The sequence below is a fragment of the Schistocerca nitens genome, chromosome 5 (assembly GCF_023898315.1).
Source record: "Schistocerca nitens isolate TAMUIC-IGC-003100 chromosome 5, iqSchNite1.1, whole genome shotgun sequence".
NCBI lineage: Eukaryota > Metazoa > Arthropoda > Insecta > Orthoptera > Acrididae > Schistocerca > Schistocerca nitens.
In genome coordinates, this window is record NC_064618.1 from 28454541 (window position 1) to 28466661 (window position 12121).

The 12121-nt window shown below is 45.6% G+C and overlaps 1 protein-coding gene across 1 annotated transcript in view; it reads right to left on the bottom strand.

The window, feature by feature from the left end:
• Positions 1 to 2707: 2707 nt before the first annotated feature.
• Positions 2708 to 12121, bottom strand: part of LOC126260215 (uncharacterized) — a 106558-nt gene continuing 97144 nt past the window's right edge. The window contains exon 5 of the mRNA XM_049957511.1: positions 2708 to 3238. Coding sequence (XP_049813468.1) covers positions 2731 to 3238 — 508 coding nt within the window. The 3' untranslated portion in view covers positions 2708 to 2730. The remainder of the gene's footprint in view (positions 3239 to 12121) is intronic.

Genomic DNA, 12121 nt, shown 5'->3' on the forward strand with positions numbered 1-12121 from the left:
CCATGACTAATACTGGAGGGGCACAGTCTTCGCCGAGCAGCAGTTATGGAATGGGCTCTCTCTGTGGAAGTAGGGGTCTACTTCTGGTCAGCTACAATCTAAATCGGTGACAGAATTGCAGGGAGGGTTGGTCAAAGACAATGTGGGGAGATCTTTCAGTCTCTAACTTTAGCCTATGAATGCGAGAATGGCCTGTAACTCTCATCCACATAGGGAAAAAATGGCAATCGTGATTGTAAATTAAGCACTGTGATCGAAGTGCTATAAATCTGAAGATCGGTATAGGATACTGGAATACTTTGGTACATACATATATTTGAGAATTAACAATGAATGGATGTACTGCACAGTATATATCTACATTAGCAATTTAATATATGCTACTCGCAAAGTATAGAGGCGTGGTTTAGCGATTATAGAGAAACTTGGAATCGTATTGCAGCGTCATTGGTTGGCGTTGAAGTTACAGAAAAAACTTGCAAAATTGCTAAAATTGATCGCACTATCAACTGCCGTGCTTATTACAGTACATCGACGGGGTCTTTTCCATCCAATCCATCGTCCGGTATGGTGTTGTTTACCACATATTGAATGACTGACGTCACTTGTTTGAGATGGAGAGAGAGTCTTAGTGGAGAAAGCCCAACACCCTCTGGTGCTGGCCCGCTTTGAAACAATCATTGCATATATGACTGCAATATGAGGGGTCAATCGAAATGGAACACCTAGACATCTGCTACCCTATCACTGTGAAAGATAACTTTTAAGTGTAGAGGTCATCTGTAACCCTCCGACAACTTTTCCCTTATCGATTTGCCAATAAGATGACATCTCCAATCTGCATCAGTGTAATTACATAATTAGGACATGTAATTGCTGTATGTGAGCTTTTCCCACCAAATAAAAGTCGGATCCATCCCCTTTGAATTGAATTTTATAAATAAACAGTATATTCTGTACTATGTAATTGAATTTCCTGCCACGAGATACTTCCTCTCCAGCACAGACTGCGTCCTTTTACCGCCAAGAAGGGTAAAAGGAGGGGGGGTAGTGGTGGAGGGGGGAGGGCTGGTGGATTTTACCAGAGATGTAGGGGTTAATTAATTGATAGATTTCATTAAACAGTAAATCAAATTGATATCAAAAGCGTTCCTGTATCGACGAGTGGCGTTCCCAGAGGAGTGTGGGGGGGGAGAGGGGGAGGGGGAGTGGTGAGGATTTCTTGGAAAACCACCTAACTGGAAAACAGATTAAAGAACCTGTCAATCTGAAGGACAGATTATCCCCAGAGCGTCACGAACCTCATAGTACAACAATAGGTTAAGGACATGTCAATCGAAAGAGGACAACAGGTTGGGACCTGAATGAATACTTGCCCCTGATGTAGGCGATTGTTTTCATAAAAAAGCGTTATGGGTGAAGGCCTGCTCACCTCGTCCAGATCCATATTGACTGTCTGCAACTGTAACGCACACTGATGCAACTCATGACGCTAACACTGCAAACGACGGACGTCCTGTAGCGCACAGTCAGAGCATCGTTCCTGCATAGTTGGTTAACAAAGCGATAAATAGTTTTCTGTGTACACTAGGTGCAAGTGGAGGTATGCAGAAGGCAATGGCTTTGGCTCTCAAGTTGCTCTCGGGACATTACAAGCCTTGGGAGTTGGGCACTGCTTGCATAAATGAGAGTTTCAATTGATTTGATAACCCATCTGTTATATACAAGCAATCACTGTCGCAGTTTCTATCAGGATACGAGTATATCAAAAGTGATCTTTCTATGATGGTCATTGTGAGTTCATGAATTCATAGGCTCATCTATCTTCAAATAAAAGGGCTATGAAACCTGGTGAGTGAATGAATTAACTTCACCACAATGATGCGTTTGAAATTTCGTTGGACGTTCCAGATAATTTTAAACAAAGCCTACAACTCCACCAGGTGCCATACAAAACTTTTCCACAGCTCTTCGTGTGACCGAAATCCTTCCGATGGACGAATCACAGGCTCTGAGAAGTTACTGAAACAACGTGACCGAACGTTTTCCTAGACTTCCATCGCCAAATATTAGCATTGCTGCTCACTAGGTGAACACTAGTACTGTGTTATGTACCTACTCGTGACGCGGGAAGGGCCAGTATGTGATTAAATAGAGTAATGGTAGCCATGTTTTCAGAGTACCAGGTTCATTGCGAACCGCACCAACGTCGTCACAGTTACACTGAAGAACCATTTGTGTGCACTGCAAACAATACAGAATTATTTGCAACGTATTAAATGAAGAAAATTTGATTCGTTCTCTACTTTTGGATGGCAGTTTATTTTTCATTTTGTTTAATACCGTTCATCTTTGTATTAACTTAAAACGATAATTTTGCTACTAATGAAAAGCATGGTTCGACAGTCGGCATTGCTCTGTACTACGTATTTGTCGGTACAGGAAAGTTAGATGTCATATATTTTTCAGATAGCAATTTCAGTTGTGTTAGCTGCAGTTGAATTGCTATTGGCATACACATTGGTGAAGCAATTTATATTCATTGGCTGAAATGGGAATTGTGTAGAGCAAGATAAAATATACAAACAGTACAAACAGGTGCACTAAAGAGATGTGCTCGCTTCTGTTTTGGTCAAAAGAAATCGTAAAACATTTCTGATATCATTTGAAATGCCTAGGGGCAAAAATATCAAAGTTGAAACTCACATTGAGATTATAAAGTAAAAATTATTATTGCATCCAAAAAGAATAGCTGTATGGACAGTTACCATACTTACACTCCAAGTCCTCTCTGTTGAAGTAAAAACCATTATTGCATTGGACGTAAGTCCACACAAACATAACACTGCACTCATAGTAACTGTCGCACTTTTCAGGATCAGGAACTTTTTCCAGTGGTGTGGAACATGGACTTCCATCAGATGGAGGAGTTGTTGTTGAAGGTGTATTTGAGGGTGTTGGTGTTGCACTGGAAGGCAACGTTGGGTCAGTCGAGGGTTGTGGGGTTGCACTGGAAGGTGATGTTGGATCACTTGATGGTGCTGGTGTTGCGCTGGAAGGTGATATTGGATCACTTGATGGTGCTGGTGTTGCGCTGGAAGGCGATGTTGAGTCACTCGAGGGTTCTGGTGTTGGGTCAGCTGAGGAAGGTGGTGCTGTACTTGAAGGCGATTCTGTTGCACTTGGTGAAGTTGTAGTTGAATCGACACAGCCGCAAGTTTTCGTTGAATCGATGCAGCTGCAAAATAAAATAGAAACATAGAAATCTAACAGCGATTTAAGGCAGCAGTCTGAATTACATTGACTGATGCTGCTTAGGTAATATGTTATGTATGACTGTGTGCATAAACAGCTCGTTTTCTCACTTTAGTAGACACTCACAAGTGCGGAAATAACAGGTAAGATTGTACATATGTAAATTCTGATTGCAAGGACATGTATTGGTGCTGTTGTGTCGTTCTCTGTGTGTACTGTGTGTTGTACTGCTCTCTGATCCTGTAACTGCAAGTCCTGTGATGATGTGGGTATCTGGTTACAGTAGTCGTGCCTCCAGTGCCAGCCACATAACGTCATATATAATCTCTAACACATAGAGAAGATGCACCACGAAGGAATTATCTGAATGGGACGAAAATCAATAGATGTGATGTACATATACAGACAAACAAATGATCATAATTTCAGAAAAATTGGATGATTTATTCAAGAGAAAGAGCATCACAAATTATGGAAGTCAGTAACGTGTTGGTCCACTTCTGATACCTATCCAACCAGTTATTTGGCTTGGCATTGATTAATAGAGTCGTTGGATGTGGGATATCTTGCTAAATTCTGACCAGTTGATGCGTTAGATACTCAGAATCCCTAGATGATTGGAAGGCCCTGCCCATAATACTCCCAAATGTTCTCAGTCGTGCAGAGATCCGCCGACCTTACTGGGTAAGGACGAGTTTTGCAACCACGAAGACAAGCAGTAGAAGCTCTCGCCATTGCCGGATGGCATTATCTCGCTGAAATGCAAGCCCAGGATGGCTTGGCAGGAAGGGCAACAAAATAAAGAGCAGAATACCGTCGACATCCCAGTGTGCTGTAAGGGTGTCGCGGATGGTAACCAAAGGCGTCTTGCTATGAAGTGAAATGGCACCCCAGACCGTTGGACGTATGTCGAGCACCATCCACGCTCGTATCCCACCAATTTCTAGGGCGTCACCAGACACGTCTTCGACGATCATCAGGGCTCAGATCGAAGTGGGACTTATGAATGAGGACAATTTTACTCCAGTGATTGATTTTCCAAGTCAAATACGTGTCTGCAGAGGCCCTGGACAGTGGTTGGATGCCAACCTGACTGTAGGATCCTGGAGCACCCATTCTTGAGTACTGCTAGAGTGTTTGTGATTCGCAGCAAGTCTGACTGAACGAAGACAAGGAATAAATGCAGAGGCTAGCTGCTGCATTTGTTGTCAGTAGGTTCGAACAATACGCAAGTATTACGGAGATTCTTCAGAAACTCAAATGGGGATCCCTGGAGGGGAGGCGAGGCTCTTTTCGAGGAACACCACTGAAGAAATTTAGGGAACTGGAATTTGAAGCTGGCTGCAGAACGATTCTGCTGCCGCCAAATTACATTTTGCGTAAGGACCACGAAGAGACAGTAGGGCTTGTACAGAGGCATATAGATAATCATTTTTCCCTCACTATGTAAGTGGAACACGAAGGGAAATGACTAGTAGTGGTACAGGGTACCGTTCAACAGGCACTGCACGGTGGCTTTCGGATGTACATGTATATGTAGACTTCACATCAGTCAGTGCTTTTATTGGAGCCTGAGGCAGTTCTCTTTCCAAACATTGAACTTTATAAATTTTCTTGATGGACCTTGCGTTAGTCGGCATGCGCAACATTCGGTGAAGTAACGAAACCTAGTTTGTTATTATCAAGCGTCGGTTCTCACTTCCTTAACTTGGTGCAGCAACTCTTTCCTGATAGTGACCCTTACGAAGTACGATGTACAAAAGTAAAGGAGAAATTAATTAAACTACACTCCTGGAAATGGAAAAAAGAACACATTGACACCGGTGTGTCAGACCCACCATACTTGCTCCGGACACTGCGAGAGGGCTGTACAAGCAATGATCACACGCACGGCACAGCGGACACACCAGGAACCGCGGTGTTGGCCGTCGAATGGCGCTAGCTGCGCAGCATTTGTGCACCGCCGCCGTCAGTGTCAGCCAGTTTGCCGTGGCATACGGAGCTCCATCGCAGTCTTTAACACTGGTAGCATGCCGCGACAGCGTGGACGTGAACCGTATGTGCAGTTGACGGACTTTGTGCGAGGGCGTATAGTGGGCATGCGGGAGGCCGGGTGGACGTACCGCCGAATTGCTCAACACGTGGGGCGTGAGGTCTCCACAGTACATCGATGTTGTCGCCAGTGGTCGGCGGAAGGTGCACGTGCCCGTCGACCTGGGACCGGACCGCAGCGACGCACGGATGCACGCCAAGACCGTAGGATCCTACGCAGTGCCGTAGGGGACCCCACCGCCACTTCCCAGCAAATTAGGGATACTGTTGCCCCTGGGGTATCGGCGAGGACCATTCGCAACCGTCTCCATGAAGCTGGGCTACGGTCCCGCACACCGTTAGGCCGTCTTCCGCTCACGCCCCAACATCGTGCAGCCCGCCTCCAGTGGTGTCGCGACAGGCGTGAATGGAGGGACGAATGGAGACGTGTCGTCTTCAGCGATGAGAGTCGCTTCTGCCTTGGTGCCAATGATGGTCGTATGCGTGTTTGGCGCCGTGCAGGTGAGCGCCACAATCAGGACTGCATACGACCGAGGCACACAGGGCCAACACCCGGCATCATGGTGTGGGGAGCGATCTCCTACACTGGCCGTACACCACTGGTGATCGTCGAGGGGACACTGAATAGTGCACGGTACATCCAAACCGTCATCGAACCCATCGTTCTACCATTCCTAGACCGGCAAGGGAACTTGCTGTTCCAACAGGACAATGCACGTCCGCATGTATCCTGTGCCACCCAACGTGCTCTAGAAGGTGTAAGTCAACTACCCTGGCCAGCAAGATCTCCGGATCTGTCCCCCATTGAGCATGTTTGGGATTGGATGAAGCGTCGTCTCACGCGGTCTGCACGTCCAGCACGAACGCTGGTCCAACTGAGGCGCCAGGTGGAAATGGCATGGCAAGCCGTTCCACAGGACTACATCCAGCATCTCTGCGATCGTCTCCATGGGAGAATAGCAGCCTGCATTGCTGCGAAAGGTGGATATACACTGTACTAGTGCCGACATTGTGCATGCTCTGTTGCCTGTGTCTATGTGCCTGTGGTTCTGTCAGTGTGATCATGTGATGTATCTGATCCCAGGAATGTGTCAATAAAGTTTCCCCTTCCTGGGACAATGAATTCACGGTGTTCTTATTTCAATTTCCAGGAGTGTATTTTGAGATTAATACCCTAATGGTTGTGAACTCCATACATTTTGTATGACATATAACAACCCCAATCTTTATTTAAGAAAAGAGTTTCCGTGTTGAAAAGCATCACTCGGAAGTGTAAATTCAAGTGTGGAAGCCAGGACTGTAATCTTTCTAATGCTGATACAGTGATTAGGGATATGCTTATCATTCATGCTCCAGACGCAGACTGCGAAATTATATTCGCTTGAATAATCCCCTGTTTCAAAGTGTTTACGAATTATTCGAGCCTTTTAACTGGCAAATCAAATGGAGCAAGCTGCCGAACGCGGAGGAACCGAAGTTTTCCAGTCACAGTTTCATAGTGGCGACACATCTTTCAGTCGGAAAGGTTAACGGGACGGAAAATCCTACCGTAGGTTCAAAAAATGGCTCTGAGCACTATGGGACTCAACTGCTGAGGTCATTAGTCCCCTAGAACTTAGAACTAGTTAAACCTAACTAACCCAAGGACATCACAAACATCCATGCCCGAGGCAGGATTCGAACCTGCGACCGTAGCGGTCTTGCGGTTCCAGGCTGCAGCGCCTTTAACCGCACGGTCACTTCGGCCGGCCTACCGTAGGTCTAAGGACAATACTGTCTCTCAAAAACAGGAGCAAACAGCCATTGGACATCTGTCTCCTAAAGTTAAATCTTGTGCTCTAATAATAGACAGACAGGTTTTTACAAAAACATAAAGTGCGTATTGTAGCGAAAAAGACGAGGTCACAAAGCAAGTGTTTGCTTACAGCGGGCAACGCCGCACCATCAGGTGCTCCGCTTGTACCGGTGTCACCTTATGTGTGTTGCTTTAGTTTCAATGTGATAGTCACGATTTTGAAAATAATGTGTGCGATATTCTTTCTGAAGGTGATAAAGTAATATTATTAGATGTTGAACTAAATGGATTCAACGTCCGATTTCAAGTTGACGCTGGTTCTCGAAAGCTGTCATAAACAGTGCTATATATGTTGTCATTGCTGGTCAACAATTATCCAGTTTTCACGACAAGCAAACGAGTTACAGCAGTAAGACAATTCAAATCGATGGTCGGTGTAATGTGGGTGTAATGTGGGTGCTGGGTACACTCCGCATAATTACAAACAGCTGTGTATTAATGAGACTGGATCTTTTTCAACTGGTTGGCTTCACAGTCCACGGTTTGGCAAAGAACCTCCGGATAACAGGTGGGGAGGATGCGTGTGCACAACTCTGTGGCAAGTACAAAATGCTTCTTCCAGGTTCCCACGGGAGCGTCCAGGGCTAAAACGTACACCTATCTTGCACCTTGACATGATCCCCAAAAGTTGTAAACGTCTTCCCATTCCGTTTGTCTTGTGGCACAAAGTTAAAGAGGCGCTAGACAGGCAGGCGGTGGATGGCATCATCAAACCTGTCTATAAGAACTCGTGGGCCGCCCCACTGGTCGTTGTCGAATCTTCGTCGGTGTAGGTATTTCAAGAAAACTTTTGTGGTAGACACATACCCCATTTCTAAGGCAGAAAAAGTCATAACGACTTTGAATCACAGACGGTTCTTCTCCTGCATCGATGTAACTGGTGCTTGCTCTCTATCACACCTCGATGTGAAAGGCAGCAGCTGACGGTGGTCCACCTGCCCATTCGGCCCTACAGCTGCAAGAAACTCTTTTTTTGCCATCAGTTCTGCCCTGGTATTGTTTCAGAGGTATCTGGAGTTTCTGATTCGGAAGGTTCTGGGCTCTGAGAACCACCTCGACGATAGCCTTCGCCAGGACCGCCACCCACCATCACAGCTACAGCTTCGGCCGGTTGCTCTATACTATGGTCTGGTCAAGGCTCTCCATTAATTTGGATACATATTCCTATATCCAAAATGAGAGCAGGTACTAGGGACACGTTCTCTATCCCACAACCAAACAGCAGTCTTACTGATGTCCAGGTTTCCATATGATCCAAAGAAACCCTTGATCCTGGCTGCAGATGCATTAGACATGCGCGTCGGGGCAGTATTGGTACAGGAGGCAAGCATACTGCGTTTGTATCGAATACCATGAACACGGTACTGCATGGCTATCCTGAAATTGAACAGGCAACCCTGACCCTAGTTTTCTCATAAAGAAGTTTCACAGTAACGTGTATGGGTTTGAATTTCTGCCTCTGCCAAAAATTGCTGTTAACTCTATTTAATCCTGAGGCTTATATTCCCATTAGGACACAGCAACATGTACAACATAGGTGTCTCTTTCTGTTAGCATACAACTAGGAGATTTGGTTTTGGACATCCGCCACTCACAGTAACGTCGGCGATCTGTCACACAGCGGGCAGCAATACAATTTTTTAAGCTTCTTGAGAAGCATGTGTCAGAGTTGACGCCATCTCCAACAAGGCCTCTCGCTCGACGCCAGGGCCACTGCTGCTGCTGCCATGGGTAAAACGATCAAACACTTCACGCAATCGGAGTTGCCTTCAACAAAAAGTCGTTGATTCATCCTGAACCTGTACTTTATTGGCCTCGAAAAACTACCAGGGGTCATCCTCTTCCACACTGTGGAGTGCAAGGCGCAGATGGTCATCTGAATGGCGCTATGTTCAGACGTCTCGTAGCTTTTAACGTAGATGTCACTGGGCTCTACTACTCGCCGACATGTACGCTGTAAAGGGATGGAAACGGGTACTGAGTGCATGCATTGTACTTGTTTGCTTAGTTGAAGGTACCAAGCAGCACCTCCAAAATCCTATTTTTCTTGGCCTCTGGCAATGGAGCTCCATCTGCATTATGCCAACATTTTCTCGATATGAATCAGCTAATTCTTGTACACTCCTACACAAGTTACTCTTATCTAGTCAGGATGAGCACACAGCGACACTTCAAATCGTTCCTCTTCTGAAACAAATTTTCGCTGGAGAGGATCTCGCTGCAGCAATTATCACATATAATGGCGCCCTGTCCACTGGATTACAATTCGAAGTTTTCTGCATAACCCGTGGGATCCAGAAGCTGTGCAGCACACCATTTCATCTGGATGCTTCATTCAGACATTCAAGGCACAGAAGAATAAACTCACTCCTGACTATGCGTTAGAGAACTGTTTACTAATGCCTCTTCTCTCCATGTGGGCGCTTCTGCTGCAGAGATGTTGCACGGTTGAAAGATGAGAACCCTCTCACACCGCTCCACTAATGATGCAGCACTGTCCCCAGAGAATTCGCCAACAGCATATGGGATTTTGAGGGCTATAATGGTCCCATATGGTGTAGGATGATCTGTCATCACAGCAACACAGTGCACATGCATACTGATGGCAGACAGATGGACTTGACAGAAACATGTCAACTAGCTACCACCACATGTCAATACACTGGAGCTGACGAACATAGAGCCCATCAGAGTCTGTATGCAGCCTCAGATAGAGTTGCAACTCGTTCACCAAGCGACAGTAGCAGCCAAAGCCGCAGAAGAGGAAGAGGCCTCACCTCGCCCCCTGTGGGGGGGGGGGGGGGGAAGGATGTTAGATCCCACCACGTCACTGCCCAGCCAAGAGAAGTAGGGTAGTAGTTTGTGCTGCTTCAAAACTGTTGGATCAGTGAATTGGCAGCCATTCATTGCCATAGTTCATCAGGAGACCAATGGAGTTCATCATCGGTGGAACCAAAATTTCAGAGTCCTCAACGACCAGCAGTTTATCACTGACTGACAGAAGTCTGTCTTCGACAGTTCTCCATCAGAAGACATCAGCTACACATGTCAAAGATCATGGTGGTGACAGTTTGAAGATAGTAGCCACCAGTCAGGAATCTGCCACCAACCATCAAACAGCCTTCAATGATAAGGACCACTGAATCCTCGGTATCAACGAGATAAATAGCTTCGTCTCTGGACAGGTGTTCACTTCTGGAAGTGACTGTTATTTATGATACTTGGTTTTCAGTCCTGAACATGTTCGTATTAGTTAAGTCCAAACTGCAAGTACATTGTTTTAGTATTGCAATGAACAAATTTCCATTTACTTGCGGTAATTTTTTTGTGCAATGGTGTTGCACAACACTTACAACAAAAAGTCTGGTTTGATCATTGTACCACAGATATTGTGAGGCAAGTGGAGGATCAAACTGAATTTTTACATACCTAAATTGTCTATATTATGATTCTGCGAAACATATATTAACTAAAACAATATGCTTTTCAGGTGTAATAATATTATTACCATGTGTAAAACATATGTAAAAAATACAAAATGATATATAGAATACTGTTACAGCTTGAAGTACTTCCATATCTAAACTGTTTGTTCTATTTCTCAAAAATGCGTTAACACAAACGCACACACACACACACACACACACACACACACACACACACACACACAGTGATTATCTCAATGTTATCGACACGTTCAAGTTATTTGTACTATCGTGCTACACTGAAGATGCTGCCTAATATCGTGTAGGGCGTCCCCACACACGCAAAGGTGCCTCAGCACGACGTGGCATGGACTCGACTAATGTCTGAAGTAGTGCTGGAGGGAATTGACATCATGAATCCTGCAGGGCTGTCCATAAATCCGTAAGAGTACGAGGTGGTGAAGACCTCTCCTGAAGAGCACGTTGCAAGGCATCTCAGACATGCTCAATAATGATCATGTCTGGGGAGTTTGGTGGCCAGCGGAAGTGTTTAAACTCAGAAGAGTGTTCCTAGAGCGACTCTGTACCAATTCTGGACGTGTGGGTTGTCCCATTCTCCTGCTGAAACAGTTCAAACCCGTCGGAATGCACAGTGGACACGAATGGATGCAGGTGATCAGACAGGATGCTTAGTACGTGTCACCTGTCAGAGACGTATCTAGACGTACCAGGGGTCCCATATCACTCCAACTGCACACGCCCCACTCCATCACAGAGCCTCCGCCAGCTTGAACTGTCCCCTGATGACATGCAGGACCCATAGATTCGTGAGGTTGTCTCCAGACTAGTATACGTCCATCTGCTCGAGACAATTGGAAACGAGACTCGTCCGACCAGGTAACATGTTGGCCGTCATCAACAGTCCAATGCCGGTGTTGACGGGCCCAGGCGAGGCGTAAAGCTTTGTGTCGCGCAGCCATAAAGCCCATATCGATGATGTTTCGTTGAATGCTTCCCACGCTGACACTTGTTGTGGTACAGCATTGAAATCTGCAGCAATCTGCGGAGGAGTTGCACTTCTGTCACGTTGAACGATTCCGTACAGTCGTCGTTGATGCCGTTCTTGCAGAATCTTTTCCGGTCGCAGAGATGTCGGAGATTTGATGTTTTACCGGATCCCTAATATTCACGGTACACTTTTGAAACGGTCGTATGGGATGTTGGAGGATAAACACGCTAGTGGAACAGGTGGGTTCAAGATCTAAATACAGACTGGACAGTCAAATACGTTAATTGTATTTATCTTGATCAATTATTACCTTTTATCTCTAAACGGTGCTTGGTCAGTTCGTTTTGAAACATGTCCTCATTCAAGCCTGTCACTTCGACTCAATCCAAAAGAACATCATACTTGGCTGAGTTGACATAAATGCATGTATGCTTCTTCAGGTGTGTTGGAGATAGCTGATGTCTGCACATACTGTATATAGTCAAGGCATTATAATTTTGTTGGGGCTCGATTTTGGTAAATAAA